We start from the raw sequence: 24,078 nt of genomic DNA on the forward strand, positions 1-24,078 counted from the left end.
ATTGTTTAACTATCATTGGCACTTCAATGCTTTTTCTGTCACCAACTCTCACCTATTTCCAAGCCAAGTAATATTTCCACATGTCACCAGACATGGTTTTCATGGAAGACTGGAAATGAACAACACTGAACAACGATGTCAAGACAAGGACACACACTCACACACACATATATACACACATATATACATACATATATATATATATATACACACACACACACGACACCATCAACCAAAACTCACTTACATGGTTTTGGTCAATCAGGGCTATAGTAAAAGACACTTGCCCAAGGTGCTGCACAGTGGGACCAAACCTTAGACGACAAAAATTTTCTTAACCATACACCCACATTTTTCATTACACGCTGAACTCAATCTACTGAATGACAAGTAAAAATTCCAGTTCTACTAACAAGAAAATTTAACACAAAACAACAAAAATACACAAGTAAAATATACAAAATAGAAAGTTTTATTTGTCTAAATTTTCTTCACGGAATTTCATTTTCTTTGGAGAGCTTTCCCCTCTGTGAAAAGCCATGGAGCGATTTGGGCGTGTGATGAAAAGCTGATATTGGAAAGAAGATAGAAAATAAAGATGAGATTCACGTTTAATTTAAAAACAAAAGGATTTTAAATTTAAAATCAAACAAGGTTTTTTACTTTACAATTCAAAATAGAAAATGCTAGAGCAAGATTTTAAATTCAAAACAGAAAAGGGATTTACATTTTAATTGAAAATAGAATTAGATTTTCCTTTTAATTTAAAATAAAACAGTATTTTACTTTTAAATTTAAAATAGAAAAGACTTTAAATGTAAATTTAAACAGAAATTTAAATTCCCCACCTGAGTATGAACTACAAAAATGGATTATATCAATAGAGAGGGAGAAAGAAAAAGGGGCGAGAGAGCAAATATGAAATTAGACAAATATCTTAAGATCTCTAAATAAACTTAATTAACACAAATCATCTCTTAAAAACTAAAAAAATAAGTGGTCTCTACAAAATAGAGCAAATGATTAAGAGATAATTTGCCTAAGAGATAAAAAAAACCAAGGATTAAGAAAGAAACTTAACCAAGAGCAAGTAATTACAGATGGAAAATAGACTAACAAAATATTTCTCAGAAAAATGAGAATCAAAGATCTCAAAAGATTCATGAAGAATAAAGGGTAAAGAGAAGTCTATACTTCAAAGAGATGAAGTCATCCAAAAAGAAGATTAACTCTTTCAATAGCAATCCACCCAAAACCAACTGTATTAACCCTCTGCTTATCCTAATATCACACATTAACCCACATGTGATACACAGGGTATATTTCTCTGGGTACCCATGCACCATATATGATACACACTCCCAATGTTTTTCAATCACCAGACTGACTTGGAACTTACAAAAAGCAAGTTTTATATTACTCAGAACATATGATTTGGACAGGCAAATGGGCCTCATAGAGGCAATGTAGCCGATGCCAGTGTCACATAACAGGCATGTAAAAAGCACCATTCAAGCACTGGGCCTCATGGAAGTAATGTGACCAATGCTGGTGTCACATAACAATACCCATTACACTCTTTCAGTGGTTGGCATTAGGAAGGGCATCCAGCCATAAAAACCATGTCAAATCAGACTGGAGTCTGATGCAGCCCCTCAGCTTACCAGCCCTGGTCAAACTGTCCAACTCATGCCAACATGGACAACAGACATTAAATGATGATGATGATTACTGTCAAATATAATACTTATTTATTTGCATTGTTTTGAATTAGTTCTGCATTATCTTGTAGCTTCAAGATTTCAATGATGTGATTCTTTTTTAGAATGACATTTTGAGGTAGGTGTGAGAGGCCAGACCTGGCAGTTTGAACACAAATCAGGTGAAAATTTTGGTTGGTTTATTGAAGGGTTAATCCTTTAATTACAATAATTTTAATGAAACACACATTTTTTTTCATCTCTTACTCAGGAGGAAGGGCAGTGCTTCTAAGATTGGTAGGAGGGTGTAAAGAAAATATCCTCAAACACAGAGACCAAGCCTGAAAGCTTGCAACAGGATGAGTTCTGCTAAAGGTAATCAAGGAGTAGGTGGGTAATGGATTAAGTGTAACACTCAAAAGGGGCAGTGGAATTTGAGCTCAGAATACAAAATATATGAAATAAACACAAGCCGACTCATGCTAGCAAAGAACACAGGCATTATATGATGATGATGATGATGATGATGATAATGAAGATGGATAAATGGAAATTTTAGTTATTTTATTAAATTTCCAAATTCTTGAATACTCTTTTACTTGTTTCAGTCATTTGACTGTGGCCATGCTGGAGCACTGCCTTTAGTCAAGCAAATCAAACCCAGGACTTATTCTTTGTAAGCCTAGTACTTATTCTATTGGTCTCTTTTGCCGAACCACTAAGTTATGGGGACATAAACATACCAGCATTGGTTGTCAAGCAATGTTGGGGGGGACAAACACAGACACACAACATATACACACACATACATATATATATATATATATACTATTATAATTATTATTATATTGATAGCTTACGTTTATTGAGTGTATTTAAATCTCAATTTTGTATGTTATGAAACTTACAGGTAAGATAGAACTACTATTTTGGAATTCATCTTTGAAGGATATTCCAATACCCCCTAGGAAAGAATTTATTTTGAAACTTATTAATAATATTAAGGATTTTGTTTCTTGGGTTAAATGGAAAGCCTACTGTTATAACTGTAATATATCTAATTTTAACGATATTATGAATACATATGATTTTAATTCTAAATTTAAATCTAAAAATGAACCCCCATATAATAGAGATTTACAGGTCTTAGAAGATAATATTTGGAAGGTGGTGAAAAATATTAAATTTCATAAATACCCAAACAGACATAATGAATATTTAAGAAATTTAGCTATTAGAATTAAAGAAATGAGAAATATGGATGGTATTATTGTACAATCAGATAAAACTAGGAATCTATACAAACTGGATGTTAAATTATATGATAACCTTTTAGAGAAAGAGATAATTAAAAAATATAAAATTGTTATAGAAAGTACACTTCATACTATAAACAAGGCCTCTAAATTAGTAATGATGAATTATAAGTTGGATAATAAAACTGAACCTTATGTACCTATGCACCCTAGAATTACTTTGAAAGACCATAAAGTTAGATTAATTTGTCCATGTAAATCAAACCTTGGTAAATTGAGTAAATTAATTTTTGATAAATAAATTAAATAAATTAAACTACCTAAACTTATGGACTAGTAATAATAATACTCATATAAAGAATCTTGCAAACCAAATCCAAAAACAAAATTTATTTAGATGTTTATTTAATTAATATTATATTAATGAATTTTAATTACATTATAGTTTTTAAATTAATTTAGTTTATTAATTAGTGATCATAATATAGATAATGATTGAATTACTACTGAGTTAATATTGAATGTGTCTAAAAGTTATTTTATTTAAACAATGATTTGACTCCAACGTAACCATATTTTTTTTATATATATGAAATAAATTAATTTTTATAAGATTTTTAGAGTATATACAGTAAATGGTAGTTATATAAATTATTTTAATTTATAGAGTTTTGAGTATAATTTATTGTAGTTAATTCTAAATTTTAGTTTTATAGTGAAAGATATTATAGTGTATAGTGATTATATTCTCTATTAGTGACTTTGTTCTCTTTATCTATTAAAGCTAAAATATAGTTGTAGTTTTCATTGATAAAATATATTCATAGTTTTCATTGATAAAATATATTCGTAGTTTTCATTGTTAAAAGAATTTTTCTATCTGTTTGTTCTATTTCTGTTAATAACGTAATTCCACAAATTTTCTTTTCTGTTTTGAAATTTTAGTTAATGACACAGTTTTCGAGAGTTATGTAAACTTTTTTATTTAAGAAATTTTATTGTATTCTATATAACTATTGATTGTTAAATTTGAATCTATTATGTATATTTATTTAATTATTATTAGTATATAATTATTATAACTGTACGTAAATTTTAAGATATCGGTTAGTCACTGTGGTATATAGATCATAAAATAGTCAAATGATTTTTTAAAGATAGGTTATACATTTTTAATTTGATTTTTAATTTTTAAATTGTATTTCATAAATATATTCTATAGATATTTATAATATTTATGTAAGTAATAATGGACTAATTTATTTATTTTTGGTTATATGTTTATATATTTATTGATAGAGGAAATTTTAGATTTTTAATTACTATATTTGTTGATTATAATTTAGATACTTATTTTTATGTATTTATTATTTTATAATTATTAGAGGTGAACTTAAATCTAAAAATATTAATAGCGATTATTTTGTTAAATAATTTGTTAATTAAATATTGGAGTATAACTGAGTTAAAGATATTCGATAGTTTATGTTTTTTTAAAGCCAAATTATATCTTCAAAGATAAATACATATTTCTATCTATTTTTTTATCTTAAAAATTAAATATTTAACATAATAAATGGGTTGTAGGAAATAATCCTAATGTTTTAAGTTTCTAATTTAGTTAATGGAATTTTTTTCTATAAGAAAAATTATTATTTTATTTATTTCTTAAATAAATATTGTTTAACTCTATTTGCTTATTTATTTAACTATTTATCATTAACCTGAAGATTGACTATAATTTTAAATCAAATTTATTTCAATTGAATTTAAACTTAATTGTAATTCAAATTCAATTGTAGCCATGAAACGTACATTTTTTTTTTTACTTATTATATTATATATTGATCATTCATTTTTATACTTTTTGTTATTTGGTCAGATACTTAATATATTGTTTTTATTACGGTATTTTATACAACTTAACTTTTACAACAAGTTTAAATGGAGAGATCAAGCTGAATGCTTGGATTCACATTACTTTAACGGTTTATTTACACGGTGAATTTTGATTTCTGTATCTTCCGTAAATCACTTCTTTTTTCTATACCTTAAATGTTTGTCAAATGAGTTTGCTTAGTTTCTATTTCTTTCGAAAGCTTTGTCTGAATACTTTCCAACCTTTGCCAAATATTAATCCTAATGTTTTTTACCCTTTTAGGCCATTTTTTTTTTATACATTAGGAATTACCCTTTCAGGCCTTTTTCTACATATTAAGAATTAGAATAGTTTTCAATTTAATGGTTTATAATACTATTTTTTTAGTTATTAGTATGTATGTGTATGTATATATATATATATATACATATATGTGTAAGTGGGTGTTTATAGGTATGTGTATATATGTATGCATGTATATGTATGTATGTATGTATGTATATAAGTGTGTATTTATGTGCTTATGTTTATCTATGTGTACATATGTGTATTTTAACCAACCAACCGTAACTAAGACAATGAAATTCAAATGTGCCAACCAATTGAATTGAGCTTGAGATTGTAAATAATCTATCAGCCCGTTAAGACCTATCACTCACCTATTGATCTGCGAACTATATGTATGTACATGCATATATAATTTTTGTATGATGTAAAAGGATAATATCCCTTTATATATGTATATGTATTAATGGATGCTTTCGCGCATGTATGCATGTGCATGTATTTGGTACCTGTGTGTATATATATGTATGTAGATTTAGACTAAAGTTTCGATTTTCGCTGTATGATATATGAATATAATGACATTGTATATTGTTTTGCATTATTTTATTATATTGAATTAATTAATTTACTGGCATCTCCCATATGCATCTGTCTATATATTAGGTTATACTATATTATATATTGCATATTTAATATGTAATATAATATATTATATTTTATTATGTTGTGTTACACTGTATTATATTATACTATATTTTATGTGGTATCTTCCATCTACTATGTATTGTGAATAGCAGAATGCACATATTCCTTTATTGGAATTATTAATAATAATAATGATATTAATAGTTTTTAGTAATGTAATACAATGAACTTTGGACTTTGTATATGTACACTTTGATGTGGATATATATATATATATGTATATTCCAGTATATAGATCTGATTAACTGTAACCTTATGTGTATGTATATTATTATTATGTATATACTTATATATATGTATATGTAGGTGTATATACACTTATGTGTATATGTATATATGCATATTGTATATGTGTACCTTCTTTAATATTCATATTTGCATTTTATATCTTTATAATTGTACTTTATAATCTCTGACGAGGCCTGGAGATATATATATAAGTAACTCATTTTTAACTGCATATTACCTCAATACATCTGACTAATATGGGCATAATGAGATACTCTTATCTACAGGCTGAAACAGCTGTAAGATCCATTTTATATGTATTATTCTTATGGTATTATCTTACTTATTGATGTATATTGTTTTATTCTGTATTATTCTGTTGGATTTGGATGTTCCTATTTAATCTAAATAATTAGTTAATAAATTATATGAATTGGTATTATCTGTAAGTCGATGACTGAAAGAATCTATTCCTCCATTTTCTTATTTTTATATATATATATATATATATATATATATAATATATATATATATATATATATATATATATGTATGTATGTATGTATGTGTGTATGTATATGTATATATATATATATATATATATACATATACATACACACATACATACATATATATATATATATATAATATATATATATATATAAATAAGAAAATGGAGGAATAGATTTCTTTCAGTCATCGACTTACAGATAATACCAATTCATATAATTTATATATATATATATATATATATATATATATATATATATATATATACACATATATACAACGCACTTCTTTCAGTTTCCATCTACCAAATCCACTCACAAGGCTTTGGTCAGCCCAACGCTATAGTAGAAGACACTTGCGCAAGGTTCCACGCAGTGGGACTGAACTGAACCCGGTACCATGTGGTTCGTAAGCAAGCTACTTACTACACACCCACTTCTACACCTTGAAACACTCACAGAGGCAATGACAAGAGATTGAGACCTTTGGCGATTTGCTGTGCTTGAGAAGACACATCAAGCCAAGTGAAATCATCATCATAGCCAGTGCTGGTGACATGTAAAAGACATTTGTGCCAGTGACACTTAAAAGGCACCCACAAGATTCTTGGAGTGATTGGCATTAGGAATGGCATCCTGTTGTAGAAGTGAAGCTAAATCAGATTGGAGCCTGGTACAGCTCTCCAGATTACCAGTCCTGGTCAAACTATCTAACCCATGCCAGCATGGAAAACAGATGCTAAATGATGACGATGATGATGAAGATGACACTGTTGTAAGAAATACAGAAATATGGTAAGGAGAGTGTTAAAAAAGAAAGAAAGAGACACTGAAATATCAAGTTGTTTAGGCTCAGGTCAGCCATGACCGAACAAACCTATGACCAAAAGCTAAGGCAATCCTAACATTTTTTTTTGTCTTTCAAGTGCAGTGTATTTTTATAGTTTAGTCAAAAAAGAAAGGTGGCAGTCATTTTTGAGAGCATTTTAAACTAAAAGGAGGAAGTTATTCTCAGAACATAGAATTGGTCCAAACACTCGCATTAAAATGGACTTTAATGAATGTGCCCAAGGGTCATACTGAGGTGTTGAATCAAGCAAAAGAGATTAATTTTGCCAACAAAAACTAGGAAAAGCTCCCTTGACAAAATTAATCAAATTTTACTGACAAAGTTTTAGTCAACCCAAAGTTATATTACAAAATTCTTGCCTTAAGGTGCTGTGCAGTGGGATTGAGCCAACACCAGATGCAAAGCAAGATTCTTAACAATACAGCCATATCAGTACCCTATTTAATAACAAAAAAAATAAGAAATAAAAATCAATGTTACACCCCAAAACAATAGCTGAAAAGGCTTACATTTCTGACATCTCTCTGAAATCCTGATGACCATTTCGTCCATAATTCATCTCCAGAAAGCTTGCGGTGAAAATATTTAACTCCATCTATAAGACAACAAAGAAATACAAATTATGGTATTGGTGTTGTTTAGCCCCAGGTGAACCCTGACTGAGCAAGACTATTATCAAATGCATTCATACCATGACCATCAAGTGGGCATCTTTTTTTTAAGCTATATTCTCAAGATTACATCACTCTAATTACACATACCTCCTCTTCTTAAGACAGCAAGATATAATTTCTAGGTTGAAAAATCACAAAAGACCAACAAGAAAGCCTTCACACAGTCACATGATCTACTAGAAATAGCCATCAAATTCCCCTAAAATTCACACTGTACCATCTTAAAAAAATGACAAGACTTATGACTAGCATGCCACTTCTACGCCTTGAAACACTCACAGAGGCAATGACAAGAGATTGAGACCTTTGGCGATTTGCTGTGCTTGAGAAGACACATCAAACCAAGTGAAATCATCATCATAGCCAGTGCTGGTGACATGTAAAAGACACTTGTGCCAGTGACACATAAAAGGCACCCACAAGATTCTTGGAGTGATTGGCATTAGGAATGGCATCCTGTTGTAGAAGCGAAGCTAAATCAGACTGGAGCCTGGTACAGCTCTCCAGATTACCAGCAACAACAACCACAACTACATTGGCATGGAAGTAGGAAAACAAATTTGCTGAATAGTATTTATTACAGAATTCATAAGATCACTGAAAGATATTATTTCTTATGGGCCAAACACTAACACATTTTAGTATTTTCTTGTTTTATGGTTTTATTGCAATTTTCTCATGCTTGTGTGGCTAGGGTCAATCATCTATTTTTACAGTTGAAGTATCCATATTTTAAAGAAAAATCTGTTGGCAGCCAGCCAATGAGACTCGAACTCACATCCCTATGATTATGTGTCCAGTGCTTTACCATTAAGCTAAACTGACCCAACGACAAATTTTTCTGCAAATTTAGGATATATAAATCTAGCTTTATAAGACACTATTGTATGTTGAAAGTCAACAAACAAACTTTGCTTTAGAAATGTTGAGATGTATTGAAAGATACAGATAAGGAAATAATTTTATTCTCAAACGTAGGATAATGCTAATAATATAGCATGAACAGGATAACCTATCCATATTTTGCAGAAAAATCTGTTGGCAGCCCGCCATGAGACTCGAACTCACATCCTTGTGATTACACGTCCAGTGCTTGACCATTAAGCATAAATATATATATATATCATCATCATCATCATCATCGTTTAACGTCCGTTCTCCATGCTAGCATGGGTTGGACGGTTCGACCGGGGATCTGGGAAGCCAGAAGGCTGCACCAGGCTCCAGTCTAATCTGGCAATGTTTCTACAGCTGGATGCCCTTCCTAACGCCAACCACTCCGTGAATGTAGTGGGTGCTTTTTACGTGCCACCTGCACAGGTGCCAGGTGAGGCTGGCAACGGCCACGGTCGGATTGGTGTATTTTATGTGCCACCGGCACGGAAGCCAGTCGAGGCGGCGCTGGTATCGGCCACGAGTCGGATAGTGCTTTTTACGTACCACCAGACCAGGGATCCTGGCTGGTTCAATTCGATTTCGATTTCGCTTGCCCCAACATGTCTTCACAAGCAAAGGGGGTTGGCATGAGTGCCTGTCGTACGGTCGGATTGGAGTATTTTACGTGCCACCGGCACGGAAGCCAGTCGAAGCGGCGCTGGCATCGGCCACGAGTCGGATAGTGCTTTTTACGTACCACCAGACCAGGGATCCTGGCTGTTCAATTCAATTTCGATTTCGCTTGCCCCAACATGTCTTCACAAGCAAAGGGGGTTGGCATGGGTGCCTGTCATACGGTCGGATTGGAGTATTTTACGTGCCACCGGCACGGAAGCCAGTCGAGGTGGCGCTGGCATCGGCACGAGTCGGATAGTGCTTTTTACGTACCACCAGACCAGGGATTCTGGCTGGTTCAATTCGATTTCGATTTCGCTTGCCCCAACATGTCTTCACAAGCAAAGGGGGTTGGCATGGGTGTCTGTCGTACGGTCGGATTGGAGTATTTTACGTGCCACCGGCACGGAAGCCAGTCGAAGCGGCGCTGGCATCGGCACGAGTCGGATAGTGCTTTTTACGTACCACCAGACCAGGGATCCTGGCTGGTTCAATTCAATTTCGATTTTGATTTCGCTTGCCCCAACATGTCTTCACAAGCAAAGGGGGTTGGCATGGGTGCCTGTCGTACGGTCGGATTGGAGTATTTTACGTGCCACTGGCACGGAAGCCGGTCGAAGCGGCGCTGGCATCGGCCACAAGTCGGATAGTGCTTTTTACGTACCACCAGACCAGGGATCCTGGCTGGTTCAATTCGATTTCGATTTCGCTTGCCCCAACATGTCTTCACAAGCAAAGGGGGTTGGCATGGGTGTCTGTCGTACGGTTGGATTGGAGTATTTTACGTGCCACCGGCACGGAAGCCAGTCGAAGCGGCGCTGGCATCGGCCACGAGTCGGATAGTGCTTTTTACGTACCACCAGACCAGGGATCCTGGCTGGTTCAATTCGGTTTCGATTTCGATTTCGCTTGCCCCAACATGTCTTCGCAAGCAGAGGGAGTTGGCATGGGTGCCTGTCTCGGATGAGGTTCTATATCGACTTCGCTTGCCTCAACAGGTCTTTGTGTCCAAGGGAGGAAAGGCATTCATAAGTGGGCTGGGCTCACTTGTCCTGCCTGGTCTTCTCACGTACAGAATATTTCCAAGGTCTCGGTCGCTGGTCATTTCCTCAGTGAGGCCTAAAGTTCGAAGATCGTGCTTCACCACCTCGTCCCAGGTTTTCCTGGGTCTACCTCTTCCACGGGTTCCCTCAACTGCTAGGGATTGGCACTTTCTCACACACCTATCTTCATCCATTCTCGCCACATGACCATACCAGCGCAATCATCTCTCTTGCACACCACAACTGATGCTTCTTAGGTACAACATTTCTCTCAAGGTGCTAACGCTCTGTCGATATATATATATATATATATATATACTGCCATCTCTAACAGATGAAGTGTCCAGTACTGAAGAAAGGTAGAAATATCTTGAAACCAAACTGGTATGCTGGTCCCATCACTTGAAGTTGGTAAAGACTCGTTCCCTTGCTTGCAATATATCGGATACAGCTGTGCATTGTTAACCAGCTAGAGGGGATGGCCTCTTGGGGTTAAAAAATTGCAGTAAAGTCCATTCGAACGGAACAGCCATGTTGAAATGGCTACAAACATTTCATGCTAATACAACAACTGTGATCATCTCTTAGAGAGATTTTAGAACTAGCTTTTTAGCTTGTAGCAAAATCAGCAACTATGTGTCACTTGAATTTATATATATATCAAGTAGAGGCAAGCTGCTGCAATCTCTCACAGACTCGGTTTTTTCCTCAGTTATGCGTCAATACGGGGCAGAAAATTTCTGAATTTTTGTGAACTGCAAACCTTTATAGGTTATTTTTGAAAATTTTTTCTCTTGTCATTTGTGACATGGTTCTCTTGTCTTTTGAGACAAGTTCTAAATTATGGAGTATGACCTCATGTCCAATAATGATTTTCCCGAGATGGGAGGAAGTAAAAACAACAACGAAAATAAAAAGGACACCCAGGAAAAACAAAGTTTTTCGCCACTGTAGGTGCCAATGTCATCGAACTGGAAGTAGCCATGGACAAGCTCTTCCAGTTCAGAAAATTAATTGAAAAAACCGGAGAAGAAACTAAGTTAATACTGCCCCAGGAAACTGTTCAGGTGATTCGTGAAAAAACTGTCATCTACAAAGTTTACAGTATAAAGGAGAAAAGAATCACCGAAGTAAAAAATGAAGTCATCAGATGGTGCATAGCACCAGTATGGAACAAGATTCGCTACATTAGCCGAGGTGTAAGAAGTGCCACAATAGAAGCACATTTGAGTCAGCTAATGTAGCAAAAGAAATTTTGACTCAAACATTGAAGAGCGAAGAGATTATGTTGCTGCCAACATATTTGGGTCGTCGAATGGCGAAAGTGATGGTTGAGGAGATACCTGTTGGTTACAAAGTCATGTGGATAGTGGCAGCAGTAATATTTGGCATCGAAGGGAAACTAACAATCCTGAGCATGAGGAAAAAGGAACCAACAAACTGGAGAGGACAAACGCTGGAAATGATCATACAAGCAGATAACCAAACACTAGAAAATTTGCCCGATAGAGTCTTTTTGTGGGGGAGGGGCATACAATTTGTGTGCCAATGGAGGGACGTAGGCCCAGGTGGGCAGAAGGGCCATGTTCACTCTACCTGCATGAAGAAAAGAACAGTTGAGGTCCCTCCTCAAAATGTAGAGAAAAATACAGAGAAAAAGAAACAGGAGAATGCAGCACTAACAAAAGAAAATAACGAAAAAAAGCAAAATGAAAAACAGAAGGATGGAAAGAAACAAAATGAAAAACAGAATGAAGAACAAAAGGAAGAAAAAAACAAACAAAAGAAAATGAACAAGTAGATATGGATTACACAACAGTTACCTACAAATGGAAAAAAGAAAGCACCCCGAACTCCCCTCCCCAAACAAAAAGAAAAACTACAAACACCAACGAACAACGCCAAAAAATTCCCCAATCCCACCCAGCTGGCACTACAATTATAGGGCAGCATTTCAACATACCCCATCCTTCAACACTAAAAGGTTTAAAAAAAACTAACAGGATTGTTGCTTTTGAAGTTAAAAATGAAAAGGTGTTACGCTTTATTAAAGCAAACCAATGTATTAAATTTTTTAAAGTGACAAAGAGTCTGACATTCGTTATGCCAAAGTCGGAGAGGAGTGGAAAGGAAGTATTGGGGAAGCAGGCAGACAAAAACTGCCATGTTCCCTCTTACAACCATAAGTATATCTGTTTTCTTTCTTCGATGATTAAGTTAGGTTAATCATTGAAGAATGAAAAAACTAGTTGCTGGACATTATAGGCTGCCGGGTTCATTTTTTGAACCTGCTGTTTTGATCTCTAGTTTTAATTTTAAAAAGAACATGAAAGTTCTTATTTTAAAGGCAAAAGTAAGCCAATTATTCGTTTATTTCTCATTATAATTAAATTTTTAAAAGTTTCATTCTAACTCATATAACATTTTTGTATTTGTTTGTCTTGTTATGTCCTTTTCTATGTGTGATCAGTTTACTCTTTTACTTGTTTCAGTCATTTGACTGCGGCCATGCTGGAGTACCGCCTTTTTTTAGTCAAGCAAATCGACCCCAGGACTTATTCTTTGTAAACCTAGTACTTATTCTATCGGTCTCTTTTGCCGAACCACTAAGTAACGGGGACGTAAAAATACCAGCATCGGTTGTCAAGTGATGTTGGGGGGACAAACACACACACATATACATATATATACGACAGGCTTCTTTCAGTTTCCATCTACCAAATCCACTCACAAGGCTTTGGTCGGCCCGAGGTTATAGTAGAAGACACTTTCCCAAGGTGCCACGCAGTGGGACTGAACCCGGAACCGTGTGGTTGGTAAGCAAGCTACTTATCACACAGCCACTCCTTTGCCTAGTTTGATCATAATAAAGATTTTATCTCTAGAAGACGAGGTGTCCAGTACTGAAGAGAGACAGAAATAGCTTGAAACCAGACTGGTATGCTGGTCCCATCACTAGAAGTTGGTGGGGCTCATTCCCTTGCTTGCAATATATCAGATGTAGCTCTTGCGGGTTAAAAAGTTGCCTAAAAGTCCATTCAAACAGAACAGCCATTTTGAAGTGGCTACAAACATTACTTGCTAATACAACTACTGCGATCATCTCTTAGAGAGATTTTAGCACTAGCTTTTTAGTTTATATATATATATACTCACACACAGAGCACCTATACATTTGTACATAATATAGCAGCTATATATTTCTGTATCATGTAGAATACTTTTATTTCTGCACATAATAATACACTTATATGTTTCCGAAAACAGTAATTACCTATATATTTCTGTACATAGTATATTACCTCTATATTTCTGTATAAAGTATAGTACCTATATATTCATGTGTATAGTAATTCACCTATATATTTCTGCACATAATATAGCATCTATATATTTTGTATACAGTAATACACCTACATATATTTTTTACAAAGTATCTATATATTTCTGTGCATAATATAGAACCAATGTATCGGTAGAGCATCTGTATAGTTCTAAACATAGTACATGTATTTTGTTCATATTGTAAGATCACTAATGTCAGTACAAGAATATAGCTTTGCACTTCTTAATGATAATAATAATAATAATAATAATAAATGCCCTGATGCAGTACCAGGCAGTGGCTCTCATGGCTTCTGATCTTAACTGATTGGAAGTGTTTTCATGTATATTGTTTTGTCTTGGTATAAAAGATGGGCTACAGCAAATATTTTGCTCAATACCACAGATTTGCTTGTCAGTTGCCTGACCTTAACCAGTTGAGCATGTCCTTTGGTGGCTGATGATATGTGCATCTCTGATCACGAGCAGAAGTAGAGGGGGAGCATCATAGCCATGTGTTGAGAGGAATTCTTTGGGGTTTGGATAATTCACCCTTGAAAACATGGGTGTTTCATTCATCAGCCTTAAACAAACCTTATTCAGGGACCTTTTGTGTGTGATGGGTGACTCGACCTGAAGAAAATTCTAACTGGGCCCCACCTGCAAGGTCATGCGCTGTTTATCTTGATATGAGATCACCATGTCGCATACATATATGGTTGTGATGCATGTGCTTGGTGTACCCTTATCAGACAGGTAGTCATGATGAGTATACTGGGCTTGGTTTTTTTTTTTTTACCCCAGTGTCACTTTGATGGCATGCACTGCTCTCTCACTCAATAATAATAATAATAATAATGATGATGATAATAATAATAATAACAATCCCATAGGAACTGCCCATATCCTACATAAAATACTGTCTATGTAATCTCAAATTTTAAAACAAACTCACAATTTTCTTATGTTTTCTTAAACATTCTCTAGAACAATACTATGTGCAAAACCAAACAGCTGACACCCTAGGTATAACATCAACATGAACTTCTAACTTGTTGTCTCTTGAGGTCTCTGGGTGATACTTGGAGTCAACTTGTACAAATACAAAGCAAAAGTCAAACATATAATAATAATAATCCTTTCTACTATGGGCACAAGACCTGATATTTTGGGAGAAGGGGCTAGTCAATTACAATGACCCCAGTGCTTGACTAGTACTCATTTTATTGACCCTGAAAGGATGAAAGGCAAAGTCGACCCCAGTGGCATTTGAACTCAGAATGTGAAGACAGATGAAATATCACTAAGCACTTTGCCCAGCATGCTACTGATTCTGCGAGCTTGCCACCTTAATAATAATCCTTTCTACTAAAGGCACAAGGCCTCAAATTTGTGAAAAAGGGACTAGTCAATTACATTGACCCCAGTACTCAACTAGCACTTAATTTATTGACCCCAAAAGATGACAAGCAAAGTCATGTTTGGTTGTATTTGATACTTTCCAAGTATGAGCCAAGCATTCATTCTCCCAAACATTACTGAATAGCTTTAGGAGTTGGGCATTCACAGCTGGTTAGAGTCAAGTAAACTGATTACTGATATTCATTTTGCTGACCTGGTGGCTGAGAAATTGAAGGGACATAACTAAATAGGTCGTATATTTTGCTTAGCACCATACACACCACCATTTCAAAGAGAAAAAGAAATGAGGAAGGAAAAAGGAGAAAATGGATGAAAAGAAAAAAAGAAAGACAGAAATAAGAAAAATTTGTAGAAAGTGTATAAGAAGAAAGAGAGCATGAGAGAGAGGTAGGATTGCAGAGGAAGAAGTGATATTGAAGTAACAGTAGTAAGAGGGGGAAATGATATTTATGACAACAGAAGTTGACAGATAAAGCAATGGTCCCACTTACCAGACAATCTAGGATCATCATTGATAAAGAAAAACTTTCTGTCTGGTGGTGGCATAGACGTCTTCATCATCAGTGTTCTGTGATCTGTGACAGCAGCTCTGCAAGGGTTGGAAATAAATATTTCTATGAAGACAATGGCAAGGATGACAGGATTTTGTTTTAAGCAAGATGGAACTTCTATCCTAACTTTCTGTACTTTACTGTCACAACTTCTAAATAGCAGGAACTACTAAATTATTGGTTAATATTACAAAATATTTACTGAGACGAGTCAAAAGTATCTGCATACATGCTAGTTTGTGGCATGTATATCACATAACAAGCAATTCAAGCCATGGAAGGTACTCATGAAGTTTGTAGAATCAGACTAGTTTGTGTGCTGATATATTGTGCATTGCTTTACTCCATGTGGAAATTGCACAGATGAATGGGCAATGTAGTCTAATTCAGGAGCTTATGCTTTATCAGACCAAACTAGACCATAATGTCACAGAAACAACCAAAACATTTGTTGTGTGAAAAATGAAAACACAGCAGAGGAACCAGATGGTACAAGAAATTTAGCTTGGGTTGCAAGAACCTTAATGATCAGGCAAGGTTAAGTAGGCCTAAAAACCATACATTCTGAAGCTGGGCACAAAGCATAGATGCAAATCTAGTGACTGGCACTCGGAGAGTATCAGATAAGTTCAGCATTTCATGAATGTATGCCATTGTACAGCAAAAATATCCAGAATGCAAGCTCTTCTGCTGCAAGATGACATAAGACTTTACACCACTTGAACCCAGAATAAACTCCAGGAAATTTGAGAGAATTGACCTGATGCCACACCCAGCGTGTAGTATGGACATTATTCTTATTTGTTCTGATCCATGGCTCACTTTCTGTGCTCATGGTGTTTCATCAATCTAGAGGAGGTTGAAGCTTCAGTGAAGAAGTTCTTCCCCTCAAAAGATAAGAACATGTATCAGCGTGGGATCAAAGAACTGACAGAAAGGTGACTTCAGACAATGCAATACAATGGCCTCTACTTTGAATGCCCAGCTGCTTTTGGTGTAACTTGAATACAACAAATAAGTAACCAAAATATTGCAAAACTTTTGATGCAACACAATATTTCAAGCTTTACAATTTCTTTCTCTCTCTCTCACACAGACACACATGAACATATGAATATATAATGACTGTGCAGTTAAAACTGCTGTGTAACCATGTGGTTTTGGATTAACTCCCACTGTGCAGCAACTAGGAGAAGTGTTTTCTGCAATAATCCTGGGAAAACTGACCAATGCTAGCTGGTTTCAGTCACTGAATTGTAGCCTTGCTGGGGCAATGCCTATATGTTTTTAGTCAATAATTTCAACCACACAATTTTGTCTGCTATTTATCTCATAAGCTACAAAATAGAGAGTGGTATAAGGAGAGATAACTCATATGTATTTCCACTCAATTCTGCCAGTTCTAACTACACACATGCACATGCATATATCAGTGTGGTGTGAAAACTGGTATATACACATCAGCAGGCTTCTACATGGTTTTTGTCAATTAAATTTTACTTACAAGGTTATGGCAGAAGATGCCCATGACTTACTTCTTAACTACATAGCCATGTCTGAACCCAAAATCTGAATGGAAAACAATAAAATTTACATACTTGTTTTTGAGTTGTTGATCTCTGACTTTTGTTTCATCACATTCTTCACTACTACCTCCTTCATCGGAAGATTCATATTGTTCCCTAGTTTCGATTGGTTCATCTAATTGAAACAGAACAGAGAGGAGATGCTATGTTGTAAATATAATCAAAACTGACTGTGTGGTTGGGAAATGGTGATTATTCTAGTATATTAAGTTGTTACCTACACTCAAAAGACCATCTTGTTGTTTTAGAGGTATGTAGGATTACATTATCTAATTAATTTTTCCTTATATTAAGGCAGTAGGGTATGATGAAGAACTTTGACTGTTACTTATAGTAAATCGGCAACTGCTGAATAGACACTCAATTCAACTAAGGGACATAATTCTTGTCCCAAACTGTAACAGAAGCAGTCATGAAATTATTGAGTAAGAGAATAAGACAAGCATATATATATATTATATATTACAAGAGCAAATATTACAGTAACACATGAAGAAAAATCAGTAAAAGGAAGATAACTTCTCCCTTCCTCTTATCAGCCTCTGAGATCCTGGAATAACCTCATGGGCATCTCTACCACCATTGTTTTAATGTCGGTTTCTACCTGCTACAATGAATTATATCATAGTTCATCATCAAATTATGTCAGTTTAACTTGAAGCAAGATATCAGTTTATCCCTAATATTACGTTAAATGTATATAATAATATTACAGCTTACAATATTATAGATCCAAACTGTTGTCCAGTCTTTCACATTCTGCATTGACACTGCCAAAATAATGCTACTGATTGTCTGCTCAGAGAGACATATAACTATCCAGTTAATGTGATATTTCATACTGATACTGAGTATTATCAACAGAGCTATAACAGATGTAACTGTTTGAAAGACTTCTTTTAGTTTGAAGTATGTCGACTTATGATTTAAACAAAAGTTCCATTTTAAAGGTAGATACGTTATGGAAAATACAGCGACTATATAGAGAGGGTCAAGTGACTACATAAATGCTCGCTCATGGTGTGGGATGGATACAAATATTTTGTCTATATCAATACCCATTGTAGATTAAGAAAAACTTTCAGTTGCTCCTACAGCTCTCAGTATCAGAAGGAACAGCAAGTACAATGACTATTGAAATATAAGAGAGCATAATGAAGGTGTGGTTGTGTAGTTTAGATGTTCACTTTGTAGCCCATGTGATTTCAGGTTTCATTCGTCTGCACAGCACTTTGGGCAAGTGTCTTTTACCACAGCTTTAGGCTGATCAAAATTTTGTGGGTGATATTTCGTAAATGGAAACTGTTTGGAAGCCCATCCTGTTTTTCAGCAGTAGACTTAATCCATCACTCAGTTTAACATTACTCACTGGCCCATGGATTCCTTTAACAGAGTTTGCTCTATTACAAGCATTAAGTCACATCTTGAATTTGACGATAACGTCCTTTCTCTCAACAGTTTCCTAGATCCTGCAAAAAGAGGTTATGAGTACTGCCCCTCCAACAGTCAAGCTATAAAAAAAATTAGCTGATCTGGAAAGAAGATTATTTTATCCACAACAGGCTAATAGAATCTACTGGCTGCTATACTTCACTGATTGGTTAAAGCTAAGATATTTACAATTCCTGTTGTGACATACTAACAGGAATGGTAAGGAAAAGAATCAGATGCAAACAGTAAACAAGAGTGGAAATGTGATATCACTGACAGAACTTACAATGGACAGAAGTAAATTGTATATGACATCACAGTCACAGAGATGATCAAGTATTCCACAATCTCAAATTAAAAAGGAAAAAGATACTGAAAATAAGTACCTACCTTCATTTTCCTGATCTTCAGAAACTTTTGTTTTACCAAATAAAGACAACAGTGAGAAAGAAGCACTATCTGTTGATCTAAATGATGTAGCAATCGATTTTTCAACATGAAAATATTTCTCTTTGTTAGTTTCAGATTCTTTAGCACTAAGAAAAAAAAGTACAAAACAATATATTATATCAAACAACTGCAATACATATTCAAATCATTATACTTTTCAGTGTTGGGCCTCACAGAGGTAATGACTGAGACCATTGGCATTATGTCGTACTTGAAAAGAAGACTCATCAAGCTGAACAAAATCTCTGTCAATGCAGATACCAGTGTCACATAAATGGCACCCATGCCAGATGCCAGTGGCACATAAAAGAAGCCATTACACTCTAAGAGTGCTTGGTGTTAGGAAGGGCATCTAGCCATAGAAAAACCATGCCAAATCAGACTGGAATCTGGTTCAGCATTCCAACCATGCCAGCATGGACAATGGACGTTAAATGATGATGATGATGATGATGACAATGATTTTTAAAACATTTCAAAGTTTGAATTTTCACAGGTGGAATTTTTTAATTACTGATGGAAATTTTGTAAACTTACTGGACAACAAATATGTAATATATTGGGTCATCTCATAAATAATGCAGTTTTTTTCAATTGCATGAACTAAAAGTTGGAGGGGGATGGGATAAACTACTTGCATCAACTTGCTATAAAAGCAGGTAGTAATTTTATCTTGTACTTATTCTTAGTGCAAGTTTTGAAGAGTGCAGTTCAATTTTAACAGCTATTTTTTCAAAGCTATAATGGAAGTGACAAAGGAGCATATTTTGCTTTATGAGTTCAATAAAGGCAACAATGCAATGGAAAGTGTGTGGAATATTAATGCAGTATATGAGGATCACACAATAAGCATAAACCTGTGTCAGTGGTTCCAGAAATTCTGAGCCAGAAACTATAGCCTACATGAGCCGCATCATGAAAGATCTGTAGACCTTGATGAGGACATCCTGTAAACCCTGGCGGAACAAAATCCTATCGTAACTGTTGAGGAACTAACAGAAAAGTTTAGACTTGGTCATTCAACCATTCATTGACATCTGCATGCCATCAGAAAAATTCGGCAAATTGGGTCAGTGGGTTCCTCATAAACTTTCTGAGTCTAATTGTGCACAGAGAGTGAATGTGTGCTCTTCTTTGCTGTCACATCTCATGAATGAACCTTTTTTTGGATCACACAGTGGCTGGTGACAATAAATGTGTTCTCTTTAAAAAATGTCAAGCACCGAAGTCAGTAGGTAGGGAAAGGAGAAACGCCAGCATCCCAGGCTAGATGTCTTCACCCACGTAAAGTATTGTTATATGTTTGAAAGGTTTAATCCACTTTGAACTTTTAAACCCAAACCAAACAATAACAAAGATCTACTGTGAGCAGCTTAAGTCAACACTAGAAGAAAAACTACCATCTTTGGTTTCTAGATGAAAGGTGTTCTTCTATCAGGATAATGTTCGGCCACATACAGCAAGGATGATATTCCAAATGCTGGAGCAATTTGAATGGGAAACAATGCCCCATCCACCATATTCACCAAACATTGCCCCATCTAATTACCATTTATTCCGCAGTCTTCAAAATCATTTGGACAGAAAAAACATGAATTCTGTAGATGAGATCAGAACAGTACTGGAGGAGTATTTTTCATCACAGACAAGTGAATTTTGGAAGAGGAGCCTTGTAAGTGTACTAGATAGACGGAAGAGCATTGTAGAAAATGAAGGAGAGTATATTTTAGATTAAAAAAGAATTTCGTTTATCTTAATTTTGAAAAAAAAAAAAAGAAGTATATAAAAACCATATTATTTATGGGATGACCCAATAACTACAAACTGATACACTGTGAAATCATTATACCACTAATCAGACTGATCAATTAGCAGGATTAATAAACAATTGGTCTAAACACATTGCAGTATTTGGTTATGTCTCTGAGTACTGAGTTCAAACACTAAAGGTGTTAACAACATTAGTGACCCCTTTTAGTACCTCAGTAGCTGGTGGGAAGACGTTATTCTCAGATCAGAGAAGTGGCTCAAATGTTTGCACATGAGCCAAGTTGTGGTTTTAAGCTGGGTGATGGATTTAAATCAGCTATCCAAGAATAGGAACAGTCCCTCTGACGGGCTTCTAGATAGTTTCCATCTACCAAATTTCAGATACAAGGCTTAGATTGACCTAAGGCTATGATAGATGACATTTGCACAAGAAGCTGTGCAGTGAGATTGAATTCAAAACCACAAAGTGGCAATGAAAGCTTCTTTACAGATGCTTGTAGCCATAACTTCATCCACTTATTTCATAGGTCAATAAATTAAACGTCAGTCAAAGTACTTGGTTGATTAAACCACCTGTTTCCTCTCTCTTCCCAAAAATGTGTCCCTGTGTCATTTATAAAAAAGCATTATCAGCCTGATGGTTACTAGAGAAACTATAATTCTAAATTCCAATGAGACTATGGGACTATTAGAACCAGGAAATATTTTCTTTTTCTTCTACTCGTTTTACTAAAGACTGCTATGAAAATTAGGGAGTTTATTTAGAAGTAACCAAATTACTCATCTGTCAGTTGTTAAAAAGAAGAAAATTAGATGGTTCAGTCCTATAAAGCAATGCCATGACACACTATTTCTCAAGAATATGGTCATGTATGAACAAACTTTAGTTGAAAGTTTAAGACCACAAATGAGCTAGTTGAGCAAAATCAAGAAATGAAAGGGGAAGAGAATGGAAAACTTAAGGTTTGTTGATGACTGGGAAAGATGAAGGCTACAGCTTAATAACAGGGGGGGGGGTCTTCTTCTTTCACCTCTCATTTCATTATTCTACTGAATTTTGGAACAATTGAGTATTCCACAGGATGATGTTTCCAAACCAGTGATCCTTCTAATGAAAAATAACACTATAGCCATGAAGTAAAGTTAAACTTATTACTGCAGGCCAACAAACCATTCATGAATTTTACGCTAATGTCATTAATATGGTAGCTACTTAGAATAAAAGTAAATAATGGAATAGGCCTAAGGTTCAAATCAAGCCACTGATTTGCAGGGAAAACACTTTATCCTACATTACCTACAGTTCTCAATAGGAATATGCAACAGATGATCTAATATGATACAAATATATCAAGTTCATGTTGGAAGGGTATCCATCCACAAGAACCAAATCAACAAAAATGATAGACACAACAACTAGCAGTTTACTTTGTAATACAGAAGAACTGTGACAGGTGGCAAGATGTTGTACTAGCACAAACCTGTCCAAACCGGTATCAGGACAAATTTTAAACAAAAAATATCAACTAATATTTTTAATTTTTTTATAAAATTTCAGTTTCCTAAAATATTTTTATTATAAAAATCAAAAATCAAAATCAAATTCGATGACTGGCATCCGTGCTAGCAGGGTGCAAAGAGCACCATCCAAGCGTGATCGTTACCAGAGCGGCTATCTGGCCTCCATGCCAGTGGCACGTAAAAAACACTATTCGAGCGTGATCGTTACCAGCATCGCCTTACTGGCACCCGCTCCGGTGGCATGTGTAACAGATTTGAGTGAGGTCGTTGCCAGTGCCGCCTGACTAACCCCGTGCCGGTGGAACAAAAAAGCACCCACTACACTCTCAGAGTGGTTGGCGTTAGGAAGGGCATCCAGCTGTAGAAACTCTGCCCAATCAAGATTGAAGCCTGGTGCAGCCATCTGGTTCGCCAGCCCTCAATCATACGTCCAACCCATGCTAGCATGGAAAGCGGACGTTAAATGATGATGATAAAGAAAGCACAATATCCCAGGAGGTACTGACTGCCAGGGAATTTTGTCTAGTGGGGATTTTGTTTGGAGGAAGATTTTGTCTTAGTACCATCCAAACCATTCTAGCAGCTCACAAAAGAGATATACACATATATAAAGGTATGTAATATTACTAATCACTTACCTGAATGATGTTTCAGACTTTGCTGCTTCCTTTTTCTTTCTTTTACGTTTTTGTGAACTTTGGGCAATATTCTGTTGATTAAGCTCTACTCTAGGGCTGGCCAAATTTCTACAAAATAATGAAAAAGATCATTAGGTTTTCACTTTTACTTCTGTATTTAGATGAATTCTCCAGATAAACATGGCTGAGATATCATTATCATTTCTTTAACATCTACTTTTCCATACTTGCATGGATCAGATGGAGATTTTTCTATAGTCACCAACCTACACATTTCCAAACAAGGTAATATTTTCACATGGATAGATATGTTTACACAGAAAACTGTAAGATGGTGATGCCTGATTATCTCATAATATCAAGACAAGATTACACACTCACTCACACACACATATTGGGTTGTTACTTAATTATTGCGGCTTTTTTCAACAAATTTTATTCAAAAAAATCAATAACAACATGTAACAAAAACATCTTTAAATGATTATTCCGGAGCATATTTACCATCTACTTCAATTACTGCTTCCCATTTGCTTGGCAGACGGTCAGACCATCATTTAAAGATGTTTTTGTTAAATATTGTTATTGTTTTTGTTGAATAAAATTTGTTGAGAAAAAAGGCGCAATAATTATGCACCAACCTAATACATACAGATATTTTATGACTTTACTTAGACATAGCAATATTAATAACCAGTTGTT

At 34.9% G+C, this 24,078-nt stretch overlaps 1 protein-coding gene across 2 annotated transcripts in view; it reads right to left on the minus strand.

Annotated features, from left to right (window-relative positions):
- Positions 1–451: 451 nt before the first annotated feature.
- LOC115232651 overlaps positions 452–24,078 on the minus strand; it is a 28,288-nt gene continuing 4,661 nt past the window's right edge. For both annotated transcript variants that reach the window (XM_029802654.2, XM_029802655.2), the window contains exons 3-8: positions 23,377–23,484; positions 19,388–19,533; positions 17,579–17,681; positions 15,921–16,018; positions 7,925–8,010; positions 452–568 (exon numbers count right to left, since the gene is read on the minus strand). In XM_029802654.2, coding sequence (XP_029658514.1) covers positions 473–568; positions 7,925–8,010; positions 15,921–16,018; positions 17,579–17,681; positions 19,388–19,533; positions 23,377–23,484 — 637 coding nt within the window. In that variant the 3' untranslated portion in view covers positions 452–472. The remainder of the gene's footprint in view (positions 569–7,924; positions 8,011–15,920; positions 16,019–17,578; positions 17,682–19,387; positions 19,534–23,376; positions 23,485–24,078) is intronic.

Source organism: Octopus sinensis, linkage group LG2 (genome assembly GCF_006345805.1).
Source record: "Octopus sinensis linkage group LG2, ASM634580v1, whole genome shotgun sequence".
NCBI lineage: Eukaryota > Metazoa > Mollusca > Cephalopoda > Octopoda > Octopodidae > Octopus > Octopus sinensis.